This window comes from Rhinolophus sinicus, linkage group LG10, assembly GCF_036562045.2.
Source record: "Rhinolophus sinicus isolate RSC01 linkage group LG10, ASM3656204v1, whole genome shotgun sequence".
Classification (NCBI taxonomy): Eukaryota; Metazoa; Chordata; class Mammalia; order Chiroptera; family Rhinolophidae; genus Rhinolophus; species Rhinolophus sinicus.
Genome location: NC_133759.1, coordinates 89,290,156 through 89,309,539, shown reverse-complemented (window position 1 = coordinate 89,309,539; position 19,384 = coordinate 89,290,156). Strand labels below are relative to the sequence as shown.

The window sequence follows — 19,384 nt, the reverse complement described above, 5'->3', positions numbered from 1 at the left end:
GTTTCCCCATCTACATAGCAGAGCCAGGCCTCAGCAATCAAGAGAAACACTGTCCCTACATTTCTTGAGGTGTCCTGGTAGTATTAGAAAATGAAAACCTTTCAGAGTTACAAAAACTATCGTATAACATGCATGTTTACATTCAACAAATTAATGCTTTTAGCACTGAAAGTTGCAATGTAGTGTAATTGTACTATGCACAAGATGATTCCAAGATTTATAAAACCGATTAGTTCCTAGTAATTCCAGCAGTGAGGTCTGGTAACCAGGCATAGGTTTGGAGCTGCGTGACCAACGTTTTCTTCTTTCAATCCTGTCAGTGTTAACTCTGCTCCTGGCTAACCTCACATGGAGAAAACTCCAGAATTCGGGGTTTGGCCCCCACCCACCAATGTGTAGCCTGGCCCAGAAGGCTCCCAGACCCCTCTGATAGGCCAGACTTTGCTTTGCTAGGGATGGGGGTGGGGGGACAGGGTATGGAGCAGGGGGAGGGTCCCTCCTTCCGTAGCCCACTGAAGGTCCTTGGCCAGCCGTAGGTGGGGGACTCCCTCCTTTGCCCCTGAATTGGCCTTCCCTCACCCTACAGTATATGGCAGGAGGAAAAGGGAATTAAGGGGATGCCCCCTGGTCCACCTCCCCTTCCTTAGCCTGCAGCAATTCTTCAGCTGGGGAATGGAGCTTACACGCTATGGAAACTTGATTGGATTTAATCGCTTTGCTGAAGGAAAAGCCACATTTCAGTATTGATCTTGGCTTCTGCAGCCCTTGGACAATGGCCAGTGATTGCTCTAAGGGAGGGGGGCAGGGGAAAGGGAGCTGGCTGCTCGGGATCAGGGACGTTCTCCATTCTCATCAGCTTCCCTGATGCTTGCCTGCTCTGGAGGGCCATTGGGAGAACGGGGTTCTAGTCTTGGCTCTGCCTCTGAGTGTCTGTGTGAGTTCTCTCCTGTGGGCTTCGATTTTCCCATTTGAGAACTGGGGGCAGGTAGAGGCGGTGGCAGTTTGTCAGGGAGTGGAGAACAGTATTGCCCAGGGTTTTGAAGCTCATCCCTGGAGTCTGACTGCCTGGGTACAAAGCGTGGTTCCACTGCTCACCATGGGTGTGGCTTTGGGCCAGGTACTTGCCATCTCTGCACCTCAGTTTCCTCCTCTGTAAAGCCAGAATAGTAGTTACACTTCCTCAAAGGGTTATGGTGAAGGGTTGAAATGCATATAAATTGCACTGTACAGTGCCTAGCACACAGTAAATATTCTACATTTGTTAATGATTCCTGTTTTATTGTTTTGTTTTTTAAATAAAGGCATTAACTACTGAATTGTAAGAAAAGCACCAAAAAGGGAATTGAGAAATGCATTTTCAATTCCATCTCTGCCACCTATGAAGCTTCAGCTTCTTAGGCCACAGTTTCCTCATCTATAAAATGGGGACAGTGGCGCTCATAGCTGGGTTGTTGGGAGGACTGAATGAGGTCACAGGTATGACTGTTTCTAGCAGCCTCAGAACCAGAGACCACAGGTGGCAGATTGGGAACCAGGCCTCTCTCTGAGGTGGGTGGGGAGACCCAGGGGATTTTGGACAAAGTCCTGGAAGGCAGGTGTGAGAGCTCTGGGCAAGCCACATATGAGTTCTGTCCTGCAGATTCTTTGGAGCTTCTACAAGGGAAGTGGCTCCTCTCCTGCTAATTTATACAGTTCTTCTGCAGAGACTACCTGCTCTCTTAGAAAGTTCCATTCATCCAATTGTTTGTTCTTTCATTCAGTTATTTCTTGAGCACCTACTATGTGCCAAGCATTTGGGTAGCTGCCAGGGGTACAACAAAGACCAAATCCCTGCCCTCAAGGTTAGAGATATCCATGAGACAGCGTGGGACTGCTGTCCAGAAGCTCTGAGACCACAGAGGAGCCCCTGCCAGCCTGGCAGTTAGGGCAGGCTGCCAGGAGAGGGTGACACCTAAGAATGGGGAGGAGTGAGGGATGGCCAGTGAAGGACAGGTGGGAGGTTGAGGGGGAGTGTTCCAAGCTGAGCGCTGTGTGTGCGCGCGAAGGCCCCAAAGTGAGCGGGCTTAGCAGGGTGAGCCGGAAGAAGTGAAATTCAGCATGTCAGTCTGGCTGGAGGGCAGCGTGGGGGGCAGGGCTGAAGGGGGGGCAGCAGAAGTCGGATGGCAGGGCACATTCCAGGCTGCAGGAGTTTGGGTCTTACATAGGAAGGGATACAGGGATGCCTTTCATTTGAGAGCCCCGGAAACTGAAGCCTGAGAGGAGAAGAGTGAGTGGAGGTTCCTCCCTCACCTGGGACTCACCTGGGTATCTGTTTCAGATCACCAGAAGCTGGAGCGTGAAGCCCGCATCTGCCGCCTGCTGAAGCACCCCAACATCGGTGAGTCCTGGGGAGCAAGTAAAGGGTGTGGTGTGGGGCTGGGCCCTACTCTCCTGGCCATCCTGCTGAGTGTTTGCTGCTGGAGTTGGGGGAGGCAGCTGCTCTCTTCTCTGGGGATGGCGGCAATCGAGATGGGAAAAGAGGGAGTCTTTGCTGGTTTCCACATTCCCAGAGACCAGTTTGGTTGGGGGGAAGGTGAAGAAGGGGACCTTCCTCGCAGCCTACGCTGCTGGCAGCCTCCTTCAGAAAAGCTGTTTCAGGAAAACTCTCAAAGCTCTGAGAGAGACAAAAATAGGCCAAGCTTGGCCTTGGCCGGCACAGCCCACTCCCCTAACCCACCCCCATGCTGAGTCAACCTGGCACTTTGGTCCTGCCCACATGCCTAGACCTGCAGCAGGCCTGACCCTCAGAGGCAAACTCCAAGGTGGCCCCTGCCCCAGGGGTAGACTTAATGCAGCTGGTATGGAGAGGCTGGGCCCATGGTAGTTCTGGCCTCCCCTCCCCAACCCCTGCACAGTTGGGAGGCTGCACCCTTGCCCATCAGGGTTCTGAGTCATGGTGGGAATAAGTACAGATTCTAGATATAGTTCTGTTAAGGAATGGCTGTGTGACCTTAGGTGGGAGCGCTACCCTCTCTGAGCCACTTTCCCCCATCTTCACAAGGATAGGCCTATTTGGACCACCTGGACATCTTGTTAACAGGTAGATTCTGGCTCAGCAGGTCTGGGTGGGGCCTAAGATTTTGCATTTTTAACATGCTATGAGGCAATGCGAAGCCTGCGGTTCACAGACCACACTTTGGGGAGCAAGGTCTAGGTTCCCTCCATGGAATGTTCCACCTCTGACAGCCACCATACGTTCTCCCTCCCATGGAAGCGTCTCTCTGTGTCCAGGGCCCCAAGGGTTAACTTTCCTGCTGGAGAGAAGCATCTCCATCTGCTATTTATGCCCAGAAGGCGAGGCCTCCCCTTCCCTGTGCCTGGGAAGGGGAGCAGAGCTGCACAAACAGCAGCAGCGGCTCCAGAGCCAGAATCAGAGAATGGGCAGCAGGGAGACTCGTGGGGAGCAACCCAGGTTGGACTCTGGTCCCTGACCTGCTTATGGCCTCAGCGTGTGGCCGTAGGTGGCAACTGTCCTCTCCCTAACTGTATAATAGAGGGGGTTATGAGTGGTCTCTGACTACAAAGTCCTATGGTTCTTATACGCTGTCAGCTCTGGAGAAAGGAGGTGGGAGTGTGTGTGTGTGTTGCTGCACAATTGTATCTGTCTCGGGGCAACACTGCCTCCTCCCCGTTTCTGCCCCTTGTCCCCCTCATTCCCGGCTATAGTGGGAAGCAGTAAGTTATGGGCTCTGAAGCTGACAGACCATAGCTCACTACACCATTCCCACCTGCTGATGGGGCAGACCCCAGAAGCCCACCCCAGGAGGCAGGGGACAAGCTGAGAGGTGAGCAGGTGATTTGGGATAGGGAAGGGAAGTGATGTTGGTTCATGATGATGACGACAGTGTCTTCATTCACTAAGTTCTCCCAGGTGCCAGGCCCTGTGTTGAGTGCTTTCCAGCCTGATTGCATTCATGCCCTGGAGCAGCCTGGTGGTATTAGCACTGCTGCTAGGCCAGGAGGCTCAGACAGGTTACAGAATTTGCCCAAAGTTATACAGCGTGTGAGAGGTGTTGCTGGGAGGTGAACCCAGCAAGTCGGACTCCAGAGCCCATGCTCTTAGTCATTTTATTTAGCTTCCCACGTGGATATCAGGAGTGTGCTGTGAAGGGGTACATGGATAGGGGAACAAGTACCCTTGAACTTCTAAGAAAAAAATAACTGTAAAAAATATGACAGGAATGTCAGAAATTCATGAGTCCAGCTACATAAATGAAAACTAGTTTACAGATTTTTTTTGTCCTATGACAGTATTTTGAAATGTCCAAAAAGTGACAGCATAGCTCAATGGGCAAAGGCACACTAATTTCTCCATGGGGGTGGGACCGTTCGACATAGCCCATGGCCCTTGAATTCTGCCTCTCCTCTTGGGCTCTGGGCTGAGTTTTTCCTCAGAGAGGCCTCCACGGATAAGAGGGGAGGTTTTGTATGTGAAAACAGCCAGTAAAAGAAGAAGTCCTGTCTCCTGGGCTCCCAGCCATGGTTCAGACACCTCTCAGGGACTGAAGCTGCCTCCGATATCCTCCTGTGCATGGGCGCTGGAATCCAGCCAGTGTCCCTCTCACTCGGCTGCCCAGAGGGGCAGCCTTTTGCAATCAGCACAAAGGCACCCTCTGAGCTAGACTCAGCTCTAGAGAAACCCCCCTGCATCCCAATTCTGTCCATTTCCCTGAGCCCTGAGGACTTTTTCTAACAGGGCTGAGCTCCTGGTCAGAGGGTGGACCTAGGACCCCAGTCTTCTTGGAGCTCCCCATAAATGGGAGTTGGCCAGGTCTAAAAGTCCTTTCTGACATGGGTATGTCTGCAACGTGCCTTCTTAGAACTTCTCACGCTTAGAAAAGGGAAGTTAAAAACTCACACACCTGCTGGAGCAGAGTAAACAGGAAGGAGTCCATCGGCAAGGGTCCACCTGGAGGAAGGCGGGGAGAGGAAAGGGTCTTTTTCGAAACTTGATCTTGATACACTAACAATGCAAGTTTATTGTAGATAAACAAAAAGACAATTTTTAAAGTATCTCCTATGACCTCAGTATCTAGTGCTAGCCTTGGACGACCTATGCTTCCATCTGACATTTGATATCTGTGCCTTCTCAAGTACATCTATGCATCTATCTGAGGTCAGGTGTCCTAGAAGTAGAGCTTGAGGCAGGGATTCGGGTGCTTATGCTCCCAGTGGAGACCTGTTAATGGCTGGGGAGAAGCAGGATGGAGAAGGAAAGAATGTGTCCTCAGGTCACTTCCAACTTTGACCTGATCCTAGGTGGGGGGTGCCATGCAGAGGCCCCTGGAGCATAAGTCTCATCTTGGAGTTGTCCCTCCTTAAGGCAAGGAGACTGGCCCTTTGCACTGACCCTGTCTCTCCACATTCATCAGTCATTGGCTGAACGCTGCAGGTAACCTGGTGGGCAAGGTGGCTCCATCTGCAGTGATGGAGGGGGCAGAAAACGGGGGCAGCCATGTGCTGTGAGCAGCCAACCCTCCCAGCAGCTGCAGGATGGCTGCACCAACTTACAAAAGGGGGTCTGGGCAGAGTCCCAGGGTAGGCTTGCCAGATTCTGCACACAAAAAATGCAAGAAGCCCAGTTCAATACACGTATACTGTTTAAAAATGAAGCCTGCATTTGCTTTGAAATGCATAAAAAATTAAAATCGATGAATGGATAGAGGAATGGATAGCAATGTACTAAGGCAAGTATACAAAAACATTAATGATAAAACCCAGAGGGTGGGCACATAGCTGTGCACGTGACTGTATGTTGGCATTTTTCACAATGTTGATTAAAAGAATTAAAACAGGATTATATTATACGTACTCTTAGGCAACCTGCTTTTAAATTTTGCTTAAAAATAGATTTTAAGCATCTTTCGGTCATTATTTATAAATATATATCATCATTTAAGAATTTAAAAAATTTTTATTTAAATTTGTGTCCCTTTCCTCCTCCATCTCTGGTCCCCATTTCCCCTTCCCTATAGTAGGCACCCACTCTGCGGAATTTGATGCCTGTTTTGCTAATCTTTATATGCAGCTGTGAAGGCCATAGCAATTTAGGGGACTCAGTATTGTTAGAAATTCACGCACATGGCAAGTTTTCTGATGGCACTAAGGTTTTCAGTGAAAAGTAAGTCTCACCTACCCACAACCCCTGCTTCCCCAATTCTACTCCCCTAGGCACCTCTAATGCCCACATCCCTGTATCTTTCCAGAGAGACTTATGACATATACAAGCTTAAGTATATCCTTTTTAAAAGGACTACACACACTGTTTTGCGTTTTGCTTTTTTTCCCAAACAACAAAATTTAGAGATGATTTTGAACCAGTGGATGAGTAACTGCCACATTATTTTCACAGCTGTGTAATTTTCCATTGTGTGATGTATCATCTTCCCGGCCTTTACCCCCCTCTGTGGACATTTTTAGGTTGTGGCTCGGGAGGCTATGAACCTGTCCAGGGGTCTGTGCCCCTGCGTCAGCACCAGGCCTTGCGCCCCTCCTATTAGAAGCTCAGGGCATAATTTTGGGAGCTCTGGGCGCCTGGGAGCCTTGCCTCTGTTCCTGGTAAATGAGGTATAAAGAGATGACAGTTTCTCAGCATGCCAGAACTCAGGGACTGCTGTCACTGCAGCCTCCCCCAGCTCTATGGTGTCCTCTGACCTGGAAGCAGAGCAAGGACATTCTCTCAGGGCCCTGACTGTGTGCCTCCTGCAAGTCCAGGAGTCTCAGTCTCATTGTCCAGGAAAGGAAAGAGAGGTTCAGAAAGTCATAGCAACTTGCCCAAAGTCACACAGCTAGCAAGTAGCAGAGATTTGAGCCACAGGCTCATTCCATGATGCTAGCCTGCCCAACAAAGAAACTGAGGGTTGGAGAGGAGAGGGAATCAAACTTTGACCAAAACAGGGGTCTGTAGTCTTTTTAAGCCCAGGCCTCTTTTGCCGATGCCCAAAGTCAGTGAGCCCCTGTTCAGCTTCATCTGTCAAAGCACCTGGTACCTAGCTTGTGTTCAATGACTGTATGAGAAATTGCAATGTTGGCTGTTGGAGGGGTGAGAGGGAGGTTGGGGGTGGGGAGCAGTGTGTCCTGGTGTAACTGGCTGCCTTGGCCCCTCCTACAGTTCGGCTCCATGACAGCATCTCCGAAGAGGGACACCATTACCTAATCTTTGACCTGTGAGTCTGGGCCCACCCTGGGATGTACAGTGGGTATCGGGGCAGCCTGAGTAAGGATGACCTCAGTGGGTCCCTTGGCCTGATGTGTCCCAAATGCCCCCAGCCTGGGCTGAACTCCCTCTTCTGATACAGGGTTTCCCAGATGCCGTAGGCTGGCCACCAAAGCAGTCAGGTTGGTGTTTCTGAAATACCAACACACAGTCTTTGTCTATTTAGTTTTGCTTCTGTGTGTGGCTGCTGGGGATACAAAGTTTCTGTTTGGAATAATTTTAAAGTTTTTAAAGCCAGTTGATTGAATGAAAAACAATTACGAAATGATAAGCTTCAGTGGCTCCTAGATTGGCAGAGAAGCTCAGTGATAACTGGTTTCATCTGGAAAAAATAGCCCTTGAGATGTTGATAATGGGGAGGTGATGCATGTTGTGGGGACCAGGGTATGTGAGAAATCTCGTGCCTTCTGCTCAGCTTGGCTGCGAACCAAAAGCTACTCTAAGAAATAACGTCTATTAAAAAACAAAAACAAAACCCAGCCCTTGGGCTTCCAGGAGCCTGATGAATTCTAGAGCTGTGTCCTGAGGGTCCCACCTCCATCCTGGGCCTGCTAGGGAAGAAGGGCCCGGGTTGGAGGGGAGGGCAGTTAGTGAACAGATGAGGTTGGAAGCTAAGAAAGGGGCTATCGTGGTGGGCACCCCTGTGAACCCTCCCTTTGGGGCTGAGGTTCTGAGGTCCTGAACCCCACTTTAACTCCCTGGAGACCCCTCCAGAAGAGGCAGCACCTGGGCCTCTGTGTGAAGGTGACTTGGTGTCTGTCTCCCTAGGGTCACTGGTGGGGAGCTGTTTGAAGACATCGTGGCCCGGGAGTATTACAGTGAGGCTGATGCCAGGTGAGTTCCAGGTGTGGCCTGGTAATGGCAGCCGGGGTCCGGGCCTGTCGCCTGCCAGCTTCCCAGGGGAGGCCCATCCTCACACAGTGACCCCTTCCTTTCTCTCGCCAGTCACTGTATCCAGCAGATCCTGGAGGCCGTGCTGCACTGCCACCAGATGGGAGTGGTGCACCGGGACCTTAAGGTGAGTAACCAGCCTGAGGGTTCGGCTCACCAGGGAGCCTGCCCCTCTGGCCCTGCCTTTCCCTCCGCCTGTGGAACCAGGGGTATTAGCAGAATCCCTTTCATTTCCTCAAGTTGGGTTGGGTGGGGAGTATTTGTCCCACCGTATAGATAAGGAAACTGGGCTCAGGGAGTTCGAGCATCTGGGCTCAGGACACAGCCCCCCTTGCTGTGTGCCAGGCCAGGTGAGATATAGTTAGACTGCTACGGCCAGGTCCAAATCCCAGCTTCTTTACGGTGGGGTTGCCATAGCAACCGCTGCACAGGTCGACAAGGATATCAAAAGAGCTCGCACAGTGCCTGGTACACAGACATGTTACTCTGGTTTCTGGGTCTTTGGCAGGTGGCGGGTGATGGGAGAATAAAAACAGGTCTTGGGGCCCTTGGAGTCCTCCCACTTCTCACCTAAAGAAGAAGACAGACAGGACAAGCACATATGGAATCTAGGGCTGGCCCAGCCGCACTGCCTTGCTCAGTCGTCAGCACAGACTTCACAGCTCTCCTTGGCTGGCCTCATGGCCTCAGTGGCTGGTAGCTCGTAATATCAGACCCGTTTTGCAGCAGGTAGCTAAGGCCTATGGAGTCCAAGGGATTTGCCAGACAGTGTGCAGTTCAGTTCTGCCTGAGCTAAGACTGGACTTTGACCTCTGACCCCAGATCCCAGGCCCTGGGGGAGTCTGACGCCAAAAAGCCACTCAATCCAGCTCCTGCTTCTGCAGGAACCCCTTCTAGGTGACCCTGCTGGGTGCCCATCCAACCTCTGCTTTTTGGTCTTCATTGACTAGAGCTCAGCTCTTACGGGGTAGCCCCCTGCACCACTGGGAAGTACTCCTTCAATGTTTCCTGCAATGGGGGTTTTGCCCGTGAACCTCAGTTCTACCCTTTGGGGTCACACATATCAAGCCTCCAGCTCAGAGCAGCTCTGGAGTCACTTGGGTAGCTTTGTTGTAGCTCCTAAGTCTTCTGTAGGTTCTTCTCTTCCATTCCCACCCAGGATAGTATTTCCAGGTACCCTCCCTGGGCACGCTCCAGTGGGTCCAGGTCCCTGTTTGGGGTGAAATGCTCTGACCAGAGCCCCTGCCCACCTCTGACTGTCACGAGTAGTCTGTGTCTCCTCACACTAGTCCAGTGAGCTCCCTGTGGCTCAGTCTAGACCCACAGGCAAGAAGGTCTCTGGCCAGACAGCAGGGCGGCTGTCCCCGAGGGCCTGTTCCCATTATAGCTACAGCCCTTGCACAGGAGGAGAGGCAGCACAAATTTAGGCCACTCTGGATAGAATAATTAGTAGCACATTCATCAAATCAGGGCAGAACGGCTACTGAGACACAGGACACGTTGTGAACACAGCCCCCATAGGACAAAAGAGGCTTTAACGAGCTATATTTGCTTGGTTGATATAAGGTCAGATGTGAGACCCCTCAGAAGTCCCAGTGGGGAAGGGGGTCAGAGGAAGCCAGACTTGAAACCCCGCCCCCTTTCCAAGCAGAAAATACAAATGCTGATGCTTGTTAGGCACTTTCTCTAGGCCACTTCGAAGTGCTTTACATAGACTATCACAATTAATCCGTCTGCCACCCCATGAGGCAGGCATTATCCCACTTCTAGGAGGAACTCAAAGCTCAGCGAGGTGAAATAATGTATCCAAATTCCAGTGTAGAAGTGGTAGCACCAGGGTCAGAAGCTGGGGCTATCTCCCTGGAGAGTCCACACCCTTAACTCCCCTCTGTTCCGAGGAGGGGGATTTCCTGTCCTCCAGACCCAGCAGAGGACAGCAGCATCCACGTCCCAGAGGCCAGCTGGCACGTCCGAGACCTCCTGTCTCTCAACCTAGAGTGGTTAAGAGGGCAGCATAGGAGCCAGACTTTGTCTCCAGCTCTGTGATGTTTGTTTAGTCACTTAACTTCTCTGAGCCTCAGTTTCCTTCTCTTTCTACATATGACAAATACTTATGAACTGCCTGCTATATGAGGCCCACTGTCTTAGGTGCTGGTGATACACTGGTGGACAGGACAGATTAGAAACTCACATTCTATAGGGCTGACAGATAATGAACAACACATAGACAAATGGGGAAAAACATTACACATCGTCATGACATCTGTGAAGGTAACAGCAACGAGGATCTAAGATAGAAGATACCTGGGGGCTTCTCCTTATATAGAGTAATCATGGAGGGCTTCTTGGACGGCGTGACATGAAGGTGAGAACTGAATGAAGAGAAGGGGTCAGCCCTGTGAAGCTCAGAGGGAGAGCAAAGTAGGCAGGGGGAACAGGAAGTGCAAAGGCCCTGAGGTGGGAACAAGCATGATTGTTGCAGGGGATATAAGAAGGTCACGGTAGAGAATGGGGATAATAATGCCTACCCCAACGGGTTGTTGAGGTGATAGTATGCAAAACCCTTAGCCTAGTGGCTGGCACATAGTAGGGACGCAGTAACTTGCTTATTTTTCCTTATTTTGGTGGTGGCTGTCCCCCCACCCACTACCTCCCATCCTTAGCCCCAGACTCTGAGGGGAGGGAAATGAGGGGATGGAGGGTGGAGGAAGGGTCTTCCTGTTGCAGAAGACAGAGGACTTGTAGTAGGGTAGTCCCATCTCTGGGGACTGAAGCTTAGGGTCCTGTGGTTGGAGCTGGAGGTGGAGACAGGGCACCTCTGGATTGTCCAGCTGGTCCACCTATCAGCCCAGGTCTCTGGAGGTGAAATTCTGAATGTGCTCACTGTTCTCTGGCCCTTTCCTCTCCCCTTTGCCCTCTTCTCTCTGGTCCTGGGAAGCCGGAGAATCTGCTGCTGGCCTCCAAGCTCAAGGGCGCTGCGGTGAAGCTGGCGGACTTTGGCCTGGCCATAGAGGTGGAGGGAGAGCAGCAAGCATGGTTTGGTGAGTGGGGGCAGGGGGCAAGAGCAGTGTCAGGGGCTGGCCTTGTACTGACACCTCGGCCTCTAGGAACCCTCTCCTCTGCCTGAGCAGGGCCAGGTTGGACATGGTGTCGCACCAGCCAGGGCTCAGGGAGCAGAGATTCCTCCCCACCCAGCCTCTGGGTCGGTGGGTGTTGAGCACCTCCCTGGGGGCAAGGTGTAGGGATGTGGTTGTCATTAAAACAGGTAAACTAGTACATGGCTTCTTCACATGTGCACGTACCGTCACTGTTGGCTAGACTTTCATGAGTTCCCTTAATAGTCTGGGTGCTTGAGATTACTATCTTGATTTGATAGATGGGGGATAAAGGCTAAGAAACCTGGAAAAGATCAAGGGAGAGTAAAGGAATAGAGCCAGGATTTAAGCTCAGATGATCCAGTGTGCTCTGAGAGTTTGGCATAATTGAGTCTGTTCAGCTCTCTGAGGATGCGTTTTAGTGGGCAATATTGATCAATGGTTAAGAGCCAGAGCTCTGGGTTCAAGCGTCACTTCTGCTGCTTATGAGGTGTGTGATTAGGCATCATTTTACCACTCTGAGCCTTTGTTTTCTCATCTGTAAAATGCGGATAATAATAGGATGTTCCTCAGGGCTGTGTGAGGGTAGAGGAGATGAGGCATAGAAAATGCTCATCCCTGGGGTGGCCGGGTGGCTCAGTTGGTTAGAGCACAAGCTCTCAACAACAAGGTTGCCAGTTCAATTCCCGCATGGGATGGTGGGCTGCGTCCGCTGCAATAAGATTGAAAATGGCGATGCTGCGCCCTCCACAACTAAATTGAAGGACAACAACTTGACTGGAAGCTGATGGGCCCTGGAGAAACACACTCTTCCCCAATATTCCCCCCCAAAAAAAAAATTTAAAAAGAAAGGAAGGAAGAAAATGCTCATCCCTGCTTAGCACACACACTCAATAAATAGGAACTATGCTTATGATTACTTATTAAAATATTTTGGGTGTCCATTATTTCAATTGATATTCCCAACAATACTGGGAGGTATTTAAGATAGGAATCCCTAATCCCTCATTTGACAGATGAGGAAACTGAGGCCTAGGAGAAAAAGAGACAACCCAAGGGACTAGGGGCCAAGCCAGAGTTAGGGGCAGACCTCCTGCCACCCCAGGACCAGCACGTAGAAAGGGCAGGTAGTGAGCAAAGGTTCAGCTCAGCCTGGAGCTGACATGGCAAGGACATTTCATCTCAAGTGCCACCAGCAATTGATTGGTAATAGCTGCTGGGAGGTTTATGCTGGAAGTTTATGGCACTGAGTCAGGACCCTGTGGCAAGGGCTCTGAGACTGATCAGTGACTTCTGTTATAGGCTCTGGAGTGGCGATGGCGACAAGTGTGCTATGTACTTGTCTACCCTGGTCTAGAGGCCTTGCTGGTTTACCAGGCCAGGGCTGCCTGCCCTCGGCCTGCTCTGAGCGCAAGGGTGTTTTTGCCACCTCCGGGCAACTCTAGTCCCTCTCCCAGAAGGGTCTTGCTCCGGGTTACTTACATGCCACCTCTGTGTGTGTGTCTGCCTGTCTGTGTGTCTGGGGAGCAGGGTTCGCAGGGACACCTGGATACCTCTCCCCAGAAGTGCTGCGGAAGGACCCGTATGGGAAGCCTGTGGACCTGTGGGCCTGCGGTGAGTCTGTCCGAAGGCGCCTTTATGCCCCTCGCTGCCTATCCCTCTCATGCCCTCTCTCCTGTCCCATCACCACCACCCCAGTGCTCCTCCTCACAAGGGGTTGAAGGTTCTACTGCTGTTCTCCCCAGGAGTCATCCTGTACATCCTGCTCGTGGGGTATCCCCCATTCTGGGATGAGGACCAGCACCGCCTGTACCAGCAGATCAAAGCGGGCGCCTATGATGTGAGTATCGCTTCTGTCTCCAGCCTCCCTGCCATGCACTGGTCCCCATCCAGTGAAAGCCAATGCCCAGTGAGGTCAGGACCTGAGGAGGCCCCCCTCCCACCCTCCGGGCCCATTAGGTCTCTGGCCACGCTCTAGTCACGGGGGAGGGGGTGAGGACTGACTGGGGCCAGGCGATGAGCTGGCTGCACCTAATAATCAGGGCATCTAACTGATGGGGTTTAGCCCATGGGGTCCCAGAGAGACAGCAAAGTGGGGCAAGAGGTAGGAGGCAGGCCCAGGAGCCAGGTTCTCTCTCTCTCTCTCTCTCTCTCTCTCTCTCTCTCTCTCTCTCTCTATATATATATATATATATATATATATGTATATATATAGGTATATGTATATATGTATATATACGTATATATATACATATATATGGCATAAATACATGCAAATAATAATAGCTAACACTTATATAGTACTCTTCTAAATGCTTTCTATGTATTACTACCTACAGTACATCCTCACACCAATCTATGACATAGATACTATTATCCCCATTTTACAGATAGGGAAGTTGAGGTACAGAGATGTTAAATAACTAAGAAATGGTAGAGCTGGATTGAACCCAGATGGTCTGGCTCTCGTGTCTATGTTTCTGACTACCGAGCTATACTGCTATTCTACATGGTTGATTTCTATTGAGCTCTGTGCCATGTGTTTTATATCATATTTAATTTTCACAACATCTCTAGGGACAGCTTAAGGAGTCACGTGACTCATCCAAAGTCATACAACCCTGGAGGCAGACCCAGGACTTGAACCCACCCTTCTGATTCTGGAGTTTGGGCTATAACCACTGGCCTGCTGCTCCCCAGATAAGGCACAGCCTCAGAATAGCAGAGGGAGGTCTTCTTTCTCTCTGGTCATTGTTCTGATTTGTCCTAGGCTCAGGGGACCCTGCCCCAACTCCTCCTGGTTGTGGACGCCCAAGTGGATGGGCAGCAGGACCCCTGCCTGCTCCCCTGCCAGTCAGGGGCTGGGGGATCGCAGGGGTGGCCTGGGGTAGGCTGGGCAAACCTGGCCCCTCTGCCCCTTCCAGTTCCCGTCACCAGAGTGGGACACTGTCACCCCAGAAGCCAAGGATCTGATCAATAAGATGCTGACCATCAACCCTTCCAAACGCATCACGGCCGCTGAGGCCCTCAAGCACCCCTGGATCTCGGTGAGCTTTCCTCAGCAAGGCCCTTCCCAGGAGCCCCTCTAGCCTTCAGGGTTAAGGCCCTCATGGAATCCTACACCTACCTGTCCCTGTCACCTCAGGCCCAGCCTGGAGCTGAGAGGGCTTGATCCAAGAGACACTGACCCTCTGTGTTTCTCAGGGAGAAAGTGGAAATGGGAGGTTGGCATCAGAACTGCTACTGACATTGAATGTCTGGTCCCTGGAATGCTAAGCACCTGGAATGCTTAAACATCCCCTAGAACGAAGAATTGTTGCCCTGAGACACCAATCACGTCCATATGATGACGTGTTGAGGGGCGCCTGGGTCGGCCTCCACTCACAGGCCTCTCCCTTCCCCCCAGCACCGGTCCACCGTGGCCTCTTGCATGCACAGACAGGAGACCGTGGACTGCCTGAAGAAGTTCAACGCCAGGAGGAAACTGAAGGTAACAGGTCCTCCCAGTACGTGCTCCTGGATATGGGAGTAGCGTGGCCTGGGTGGCCACAGTGGCCAGGAGACCCACTCCCTATGAAGTTCTTTCCTTCCTTGACTCCACAAGCATGTGTCGAACCCCTGCTTTCTGGGCGGGGCAGTGAGCAGTGGAGAGGACAGACATGTAACCAGGACATGACAGGGCAGTGGTGAGTGCTGTGACCGCAACCCCCGAGGCTGTGGGTGTCCACAGCAGGGCCATGAACGAGGTCTGGAAGGACCAGGGAAGAATGCTGGAAGCTTTCCTGGGCACGTGGCATTCAAGCGGAGACTCTGAAGGATAAGCAGCCATTAGCAGATAGAAGAAAGGCCGTGCAGAAATCTGGAAGCATGAGCGTGACCCTTTAGGGGGACTGCAGTGTTTCAGTGTGGCGGGGGAGAGGTTCCGGCGGTGACATGTGACTGGGCAGAAGGCCGTGATGGGGGGTGAGGTCCCTGCTGCCGAGCACTGGGGAGGAATGGCCGAGAGACTTAGACAGGGGTCGTGGCCCCGAGGAAGATACAGTAGAACCCAGGTGGGCCCTGAGCTGCTGGTCTCTCAGCAGGTCCTGGGTGTTACCAGGGCCGGGCTAGCTCCTGGCCTAGACCTTATCAGGGACCCCGTGAGCAGGTAGGAAAAGTGACCGAGGGGTCCCCGGCTGGTCAGAACAGAGAAGCTATCAGCATGCTCAGTGACAGATGCTGAGTCTCCAACTCATGGGGAACCTCTTCACCTATTGCTCCCAAGCCTGGCATGGTGGCTTAGGATGGGGACATGGGCCAAGGGGGTGGTGGCCAGCATGATGCCAGGAGAACTGAGTCTTATCCCCAACCCCTGGTGAGAGCTGTCACGGAAGAAGTCTCAAAACGTCAGAATCAGGGATTCTTAAAATCATGGACGTGGGACTCAGAGCGTGTCTAAATCAGACAGTGTCAGACCCGGAAGGGCCTTTGTCCCCCAGTCCCTTTGATGACGGAAGAACAGAGGAGGGTTTTTCCACATTAACCCTCCAGGGTTCCAAGCCCAGGGACCACAGAGGGACGAACCAGTACTGGACAGAGGTGCTGAGTGCCCCCAGGGAAAGGGCAGATGGGGGAGGGAGCCGGGGGTGCAGGGTCTGCCCTCTTTGCCCAGGCAGGAAACTTCCTTGGCCTTTAGGAGCCCCCACTGGCAGATGTCCCCGAGCCTATCACCGGCTCTGGCCAGGCCAATGGAACCTATTAATATCTGCTCCTAGGATGGCCCTGTCCTTGGCACAGTGCCAGCTAAGGTCTAGCTCACCCTGATTTCTCCAGGGAGGTGGGGGTTGTTCTCTGAGATGTGGGTGGGGGCAAGTGGAGGGGCAGAAGACTTTGGCTTTGTGTCTAAATGGAGCGCCTCCCTCTCCTTTCCCACTTCCCTCCCATTTCTCTGTCTCTCCTCCCTCTTCCGGCTTCTTCTCCCCCACACCCCCTCCTCTTTTCTGTTGCAGGGAGCCATCCTTACCACGATGCTGGCCACCAGGAATTTCTCTGGTAGGTGGTAGGGCCTCAAAGTCCTAAATACATCCTGCAAGATGTGGGGACATTACCATTTTGGATACCTGGATACCCTTAGGCCAGGGGGTCTGGGGGAGAATGGGGGCTGCAGAGGAGGCCGTGACTTGGGGCTTAGCTTATCTGATGCAAACCTATACCCAGAAGTAGAGAAAGGTCAAAGGGAAGCAAGCCAAGGGCCCACCAGGAGGGGTCAGAGGTTTGTCTGTCTCCCTCACCTCACAGCACAACTAGAGTTCTCAGGCTGGGCCAGCCAGAGGGGAAGGCGTCTCAGAGGTTGGGGTACAGGTCCAGGCAGGACCGAGCCAGCCCCAGGGAGAGACAATATTCCTATTCCCCACCGTTACTGAAGCCCTATGCTAAGCAGGCCCTATGCATTACTCAGGTGGCCGCTGCTACAAGGCAGTGGCATCCCTGTTCTCTGAAGAAGGACACAAAAGCTCAGGGAGGTGACCTGTGAAGGGCCCCAGGTTGCACCGGTAGAGAGAGGCAGAGCCTGCTTTCAGCTCAGGTTTGACCAACCCCAGCACAAGCACCCTTAACCTGGGTGGGTCATGAGAATCCCTTGGCCTTGGCCAAAACCAGCCTGGTTAAGGCAGGGAGTGCCTAATGACCTGTGGCATGTGGCCCCGAAGAGAGAAGGGGAAAGCATTAGTGTCAGGGCTTAGCAAGAAGCTCCCCCTGGCACGCTGCGGAGTGCTGGGGCCAGCACTGCCAGAGGCTTCTCTCTGGGGAGCCTGGAGGCTGATGGGGCAGCTGAGCAGATATAGCAAAGCTCACCCGAGGGGCCCTCTGACTGGGACTGGTGCCAGCCAGAGAGGGCTGCTGTGGACATGTGACCTGCTCCACAGCAAGGGGTCGGCTCTGGGAAGCCACAGCCCTGGCTTCTCTGAGAGGGTCCCTCTCCCCATTTAACCAGCTGGAAGCATAAGAGCAAGGGTGGGAAAACCCTGGAGCTTCAGACCTGGGCTTTTGCCACCTCCTTGAACTACCTTCCCACTCTCTCCCCAGACAAGGATCCTGAAGTTCCTTAAACTGAAACATGAGCCACTCAGACAGTCAGAGTCTTTTTTTAACAGCTGAAGTGCCCCTGGAGTACTCTAGTCCAAAACGTACAAAATGGTGCCCATGGGTCGGTTCCAATCTCTAGATGTGCTTGGGAAATGGGGGATGTGGTATTTTAAAAACTTTTTGGGGAAAGAGTTTCTAGCACTTAAACATCAGGAGATTTCATGGAAAAGCCCAGATTTCTGTTTTCTCTAGAAAATCAGAATATGTGGCCTCACGGGACCAACAGTCCTGCAATAGTTGGCTGGAGCACAGCAGGGCCCCTTTGAGGCTTGAGGGGCAAGCACTCCCTCCACCCCACTATCCATCCTCTTCCATCCCATAAGCCCTGTGGAGGACGAACAGCCATTCCTTGGCTTTGGATCTAGAGATACCCACCCCTGCACTTGATCTATAAGACAAAGACTATAAGACAAAAACTTTGGGCCGGAGCCTGGAAGGGGTCATTGGAAATGTGACAGTGACTGAGGACAGGACCAGTCGTGGGCCCCGTCCCTCAGAGCCTCAGGAGCTACAATATCCTGTGCCACCCCTCGTGCCCTGCTCACCGTGTCCCGGCCACCAGGAGAAGGGCTCATGATAGTGGCCACCATTTACTGAGCGTCTACTGCATGGAGGTCAAATGCTGCGCTAAGCACTTTGTAGATACCCTGTCTTGTTTAGCTAAAGGCATTTGCTTGAGGTCTGAGCAGCCGGATGCCAGGCTGAGCAGGGCTGGGCACTCATGCCACTTCCTGGCTGATACCTTCCCTTTCCATGATCTCTGGCCAGGAAGTGAGGGGGGAGGGAGAGGGGAATGACAGAGGTGGGGCCTCCCCAAGAGCTGTTGCTCTGCTTTTTCCGGCCACCAGGAACACAGCCAGCCCCAGCCTGGGGCTCCAGAGTTTGAGGGTGGGGAGGCTGCTGCCGGGGATGGGTGCTCTGGCAGGGGTAGGTGGGCCCCAGAGGGGGGCATCTGCTTCTTGTCACTGGCAAAACTCAGCTCGCAGCTGTCCAGAGTGAGTAGGCAGGGCTGACACATGACCTCCACAGCAGCATGGGGCTAAAATTAGAGCAGGCCGGGTTGGGGAGGGAGAGTCCAGCCCTGGGCCGGGCAGCCAGGCCTCCGGGTTGGCCACCACCAGCACGGGTGGTGACCAGGATCCAGAGGGAATCCCCAGGCTGAAACAGCAGTCCCACAGTCCTGGGACACACTGGACACCTCCCTCAACCCATGGGGCCAGAGGGTCACACTTGAGATCTCTGAGAACTGGGGGACCGCAGGACCACCTAGTGGGCTACCAGGACGCCTGTGCTCCAGAGGAGGGAGGAAGAGCAGGAGGAGGAGGTCTCCCCAGATCACTGAGCCAGCTCCCAGCCTGCCGGCGGACCGTGGATGCTGCTTTTCCTCGCCCTGTGGGCCCTGGTGCCCTGCCTGGTGTTGGTAACCCTCTACTTTCTCTCCTCTGTAGGAGGGAAGAGTGGAGGAAACAAGAAGAACGATGGTGTGAAGGTAAGTCCCCCCGGGCGCCTGCCAGGGCCTGCCTCTGGCAGCATTTCTGCCAACAGGGCCTGGCTTTCAGGGCTGGGGCAAGACCCAGGCCTTGCTGATGGTGTTCTGGGCAGATGCGCTCACTCCTGCAGCCATGCCGTCCCCAGATCCAGAGACCTGGGCTTTGATGACCAGGATTGGCGGAGGCAGGCGGGGGAGGGGGAGGATTGAAACGGGTGGGAGAGGAAAGTGGCCTGGGGTTGGGGTGGGCACAAGGCAAGGGGCAGGTCCAAAGGAGGTTTCTGGGGTTCGCTGAGGCTGGAGGACTGGTGAGCAAGAGGGTAAAAGGAGGGGACAGAGATGATCATGTGGGATGACCTCCCCCTTCCCGAGTATGGGCTGGTTAGAATGGGCTCCTGACCCAAAGTACACCCCAGTCCAACCCACAAAGCCTGTGGAGGATGGGCCGCCATTACTTGGCTTTAGGGTCCAGAGGTACCCCCTTCCTACCAAGGCCTGCCAGTTCAGTGCCAAGCATCCCCTCCTTCTCCT

The 19,384-nt window shown here is 52.9% G+C and overlaps 1 protein-coding gene across 5 annotated transcripts in view; it reads left to right on the top strand.

Annotated features, from left to right (window-relative positions):
- Window positions 1-19,384, top strand: part of CAMK2A (calcium/calmodulin dependent protein kinase II alpha) — a 61,489-nt gene that overhangs the window by 20,107 nt on the left and 21,998 nt on the right. For all 5 annotated transcript variants that reach the window (XM_019734370.2, XM_019734369.2, XM_019734372.2 and 2 more), the window contains exons 3-13: window positions 2,318-2,377; window positions 7,151-7,205; window positions 8,024-8,089; window positions 8,201-8,273; window positions 11,085-11,187; window positions 12,772-12,855; window positions 12,987-13,081; window positions 14,166-14,288; window positions 14,648-14,731; window positions 16,230-16,272; window positions 18,813-18,853. In XM_019734370.2, the coding sequence (XP_019589929.1) occupies window positions 2,318-2,377; window positions 7,151-7,205; window positions 8,024-8,089; window positions 8,201-8,273; window positions 11,085-11,187; window positions 12,772-12,855; window positions 12,987-13,081; window positions 14,166-14,288; window positions 14,648-14,731; window positions 16,230-16,272; window positions 18,813-18,853 (827 nt within the window). The remainder of the gene's footprint in view (window positions 1-2,317; window positions 2,378-7,150; window positions 7,206-8,023; window positions 8,090-8,200; window positions 8,274-11,084; window positions 11,188-12,771; window positions 12,856-12,986; window positions 13,082-14,165; window positions 14,289-14,647; window positions 14,732-16,229; window positions 16,273-18,812; window positions 18,854-19,384) is intronic.